General features: G+C 34.6%; 1 protein-coding gene across 1 annotated transcript; it reads left to right on the forward strand.

Moving 5' to 3' along the window:
* The first annotated feature begins 544 nt into the window (after positions 1-544).
* Positions 545-4,594, forward strand: LOC131150411 (ferritin-like catalase Nec2). Its single transcript, XM_058101116.1, has 3 exons — positions 545-1,032; positions 3,510-3,735; positions 4,217-4,594. Exons 1-3 carry the CDS (start codon positions 545-547, stop codon positions 4,592-4,594), a joined length of 1,092 nt encoding a protein of 363 aa, XP_057957099.1.
* Positions 4,595-4,957: the final 363 nt, after the last annotated feature.

Genomic DNA, 4,957 nt, shown 5'->3' on the forward strand with positions numbered 1-4,957 from the left:
GCCGCCTATTGACGCACCTGTGGTAATTCATCAGGATAAACTCTTGAGGGGAAATCGATCACGTAACCTTAAGATCATCAAAGTCATAAGTCGTCCTTACCACTTGAGCCAACCTAACTGGGCTCCATGCATGGTTAATTTAACTCACCATGAAACCCATGATTCTCAATCTCACCACAACTTTTAGCCGGGCTTCTTGCATAGGGATTGCCCCCATTCATGCAACACCATGCAACTCAGTATTAGATTTTTGAGCGGAATTCATGTGTCTCAAAAGGCGACCATATGATTATTTTATTTTATTTTTTCTTTGAATGGTAAGAGAAAAAATATTATTGCAAACACCAAGGGTGAGAGACAATTTTCCATTATTTTATTTTATTTATATATTTATTTTTGGGTGAGAACAACGAGCACATGATTAAATCTGGGTGTGTATAAATACGATCCTCTTCAACAAATTAATAAACCACTCCTCTCATATACCAGGCCTCCTGGCCCTCCTCCTCCTCCTCCTCCTCCTCCTCATCCTCCTCCGCTAGCTATGGCGGCGTTCTCTCCCACCAACCCCTTTGCCACCTCTCTTGCCTTCATCCTCTTCTTCCTCCCACTTTCTACATCAGAGCCGCCGTGGTGGTGGCGATCCCCACCACCACCTCCTCCTCGATTGCAACCACCACCACCGTCCCCGCCGCCGCCCCCGTCGCCGCCACCACCGCGGCGATCGCCTCGTGCACCGCCAAAACCGCCAAAGCCCCCTGAGCGGCCGTACTATCCGCCAAGTGAAGTCCCCCCCACTCCATATCCTAAAATTCCGGATCAAGACGTACCCATCCTTGAGCTTGCACTAAACTTAGAGTATGTGATAGCCGAATTATTTCTGTATTCCAGCCTCGGTTATGGATTGGACGGGTACGATCGGACCCTAGCCATGGGAGGCCCGCCACCTATTGGTGGACAAAAAGCCTATACTGACTTTCTAACACGAGACATATTCTACCAACTGGGCTTGCAAGCAGTCTCACACGTGAGGTATATACTAACAATATGAGCTACAATTAGTCGTAACAAACTCTAGCAAACATTTCACATTTATACGTAACGATGTGGCTCAATGGTAAAAACGTACCAAAAACTGAAAAGGATGGATCATCTATGAATTATCTGATGTTGATTACAGCTATCTATACTACGCCTCGTTTCTAGCCATACTATTAATTTCCGTCTAGTTCCATATTGTTTCTGTAAGTAATTCTAAAATCAGTATAAGATCTTTTTAACTCTCTCTCCTTAATACTTAGGTTTTAAGGATGAATTCTCTAACATGGTATCAGAGTTGGGCTGCTTAACTCTTCCATGGGCTGGACTTCTCCTCGTCTCATTTCCCCCCATGGGCTCTCATCGCCTCATTTCTCCCATGAACTCGAGGGATAGTATTAATGTCCGTCCGGTCTCACATTATTTCTGTGAACAGTTCCAAAGTTAGTATAAGATCTTCTTAATTCTCTTTCCTTAACACCTAAGTTTTAAGGATGAGTTCTCCAACACGTATTAAAAAAAAAAAAGTTTAACATTCTAACCATGTGATTCTAAAGTCTATGTTTTGAGCAATTGATAATGCCTCTGTGGCATATCTTTGCCAGTGTTGTGGGATCACAATTTTAAAATGCAAATCTAATTAAAATTGCATGAAATTATATTTATTTATTTATTAAATTTTATTTGTGCTTTCTATGATAGTTTTCTTTACCAATCTGACCTATCGTACTACTTGCCTAGACTTGAAGTCGCCCATCTCCGAAAAAATTTCGACATGCATGTAGGATGAAAATATTAGGAACATTTTTAGTTGCTGAAATTATTATTATTTTTTTTATTTTTTATTTTATCTTTTTCAAAGAGTTATAAAAATTTTAATTTATTTTTAATATTTCAAGACTAGTATTAAAAAGAAAAAAAATTGTTTCAATGTGAAAAATTATTTTTTATTTTTAATATTTTAAAATAATCACAAAAAAGACAATTTATTCTTCAATTTACTAAATTTTACATAAGGAGACATAGATTGTGGGCTTGAATTTGAATTTGTGTGGATTTAAAATAAACTTTACACATAATCCGCATACATTAAATTTCAAGATCCAAATTTCATGCTTCAATATGTAATGTATAACTTATAAATCTATTTTTTTAAAATTTTCTATATAAATATGAAAAATTAAAAAATAAGGTAACAATTTTACCATTAATTTAAAATTTTAAAATTAAAAACAAAACTAGTTCACAACAAAATATTTCCCAAACTAGTTATTGTTGTTTATGTATTTGCTACAAATGTTATAAAAATAAAAATAAAAATTAACTAACTTTTTTATAATTTTTAAAAAAATTAAAATAGAAAATAAAAATTATTTTTCACAACTAAGTGGGTCTTTAGGTTCTCCAAGAGAACCAATGTTCTCCTCTAGTCCGACTCTTCTCAACGAAATCGCTTCAAATTGAAAATCATGTCAAGTGGAGTTTACTTAAAATTTCATTGAATGAGAGGATGTAACTAAAGGACCAACAAATTAGAGCATTTTAAAATTATTACTACTATTTTTTTTTTCATGTCTATATTTTATTTTGACTTAATATTTACAATACATTAGTATAGATATACCGGTTTTTCCCCCAAAAAAATAAAACGATAAAAAAGAGAAAATTAAGTAAGATGAAATTTAATTTTAATACAAATATTAATTCTTTATAGGAATAATATTAATTATGTCTGTTGCAAGTCATGTTGTTTATTTATAGAATATTAAATGCATTTTTAGAGGAGAATAGAATATTGAATGTTGATTAATTTTCATGTTAACTTGGTGTATATAAAGGGATCCACGGATACAATTAATTATTTTGATACACAAGTTCTTTATGTATGAGTAGTCAAATACCTATTTAAAATTTTAATTTCTTTGATTAATATGATATTAATTTATATTTACTTAGTAGTTTCTTGACAAGTCATTGATAATTAGAAATAAGTTTGACTTTTTATCATCTAAAAAATTCTTATATATTTATAATGTTACTTTTTATTTATTTTTATTTTTTTATAACCCGGCGACTCCAGCTACTATCGTGTCATATTGGATACTATAGTACAATACCAAACCTGGGGAGGTGAAAGTCGTCTATCCATTAAAGTACCTCCAGTAATTCACCAGCGTAATTCCTTAAAGAGGAATTGAACTTATGACCTTAGGGTCTCCAAAGTCATAAATTCGCACTTACAACTTGAGTTGGTCCGACTCGGCTAGGTTAGAATGTCACTTTTGATATGTATCTTTTAACGATTGAGCTTATTAATTTTAAAAATATTTTTTCTTACTCCCAAATATAAGAAAATTTTAATTTAACAGTAATTTATAGCGTGCGCGCGCGTGTATATATATATATATATAATGTCTGAAATAGGTGTGCGAGTGTTGAGGCTTATGTATATTTATTTATATTTTATGCAGGGTGCTTCAGTATTATATTATAGGATTCCCAAGGCCACTATTGAATTTAAGTGCAGCTGTATTTGCGGATTTTATGGACGCTGCATTTGGAGATGCCTTGGACCCCTCGTTCGCTGCGTACGGTAGTTCCCTTAACTTGTTTCTTACAGGCTACATATTTCCTTACCTTGCGACCAATTACTATATTTACGCAATCCCACAACTCAAAAGCGCGTCAGCTAGGGAGGTAAGTCATCTAATCATCAAATTATTTCCCTATACATGTTTTCCAAATATAATATATATTTAAAACTTTTACAAGATGGCTATAGGGTCGCTTATATTTTATGGTTCAGGACAATGGACGATAAGAAACAACATATGCATAATAATTTATGCATAGCGCCGATTAAATACAAGATAAGAGAGGGGCGGCTTAGATGATTTGTGCATTTGAAATATAGACCTCTTGTGGAGCACTTGTAAGGAGAATTCAGTTAGTTATTGTGTCTGACGTAAAAAGGGATACGAGTAGGTTTAAAGTAACTTAAAATGAGGTAGTGAGGAAGGATTTATTAGCCTTTAATCTAATAGAGGAAAACCCTTTTGATCAATGAAAAAGCATTCATCTAATCAACTCCACCTAGTGGGATTTAAGGCTTGTTGTTATTGTTGTTGTTAATGCATATTTACATATGAAAATAACGCGCTTGAATGGATGCATGCAGTTGGCAGCGGGGCTGTTAGGGTCGACTTCAAGTCAGGATTCAACCATCAGAACCGCTCTTTACGCATTTTCAAATACGACGGTGCCTCCCTACAAAGCCACAGTGGCAGACTTTACCAATAAAATTTCAGACTTCAGGAATCGGTTGGGAAAAGATACCCTAAAAGATGAAGCAGTTATAGTTCCTAGGTACCTAGGTGCGGAAGGAAAAGTTACAGGGAATCTACAGTCAGGCGACGATTACTCCCTAATATATAAGAGGAGTGCACAAGAGGTGCTTCGTATTTTGTACACTACATCAAATGAACATAAGCCAGGAGGTATATTCCCACACGGAGCAGGCGGTGAAATTGCGCAGCGTTATTTACAAGGCAGCTGAATTACGTACTACATACTTCGATTGAAATCATCAATGTTTTCTTTTTGTTTTGTTTTTTTTTTTTTTGTGAGTTCACTAGCAAGCTTGCTGCCATGTACTACTTCAGTTTGATCTTTCTACGTACATGCGTACAGGCAATGCGTTGCCCCTTTTAGCAATAAATTATTAAGCCGAGGAGTCTTTATACACATGTAGTGATGCTTACATGCATCCAACTTGATTTCTTCTATCTAGAATGTAATACGTACGTTGTAGTTCACGTGTCTTATCCATCCTCTTAACCTTGTCTCTATAACTACATGTGTAATGACTCAAAAATTAAAACTACTAAAATAATTAAGAAATATAATAAATGAAATGGAT

Source organism: Malania oleifera, chromosome 3, assembly GCF_029873635.1.
Source record: "Malania oleifera isolate guangnan ecotype guangnan chromosome 3, ASM2987363v1, whole genome shotgun sequence".
Classification (NCBI taxonomy): Eukaryota; Viridiplantae; Streptophyta; class Magnoliopsida; order Santalales; family Ximeniaceae; genus Malania; species Malania oleifera.

Bases quoted from the DNA above. Each gene is read 5' to 3' on its own strand.
- LOC131150411 (XM_058101116.1), top strand. From the start codon at position 545: ATGGCGGCGTTCTCTCCCACCAACCCCTTTGCCACCTCTCTTGCCTTC. The intron at 1,033-3,509 runs GTATATACTAAC...TATTTTATGCAG, and splicing joins CAAGCAGTCTCACACGTGAG to GGTGCTTCAGTATTATATTA. The intron at 3,736-4,216 runs GTAAGTCATCTA...GGATGCATGCAG, and splicing joins AAAGCGCGTCAGCTAGGGAG to TTGGCAGCGGGGCTGTTAGG.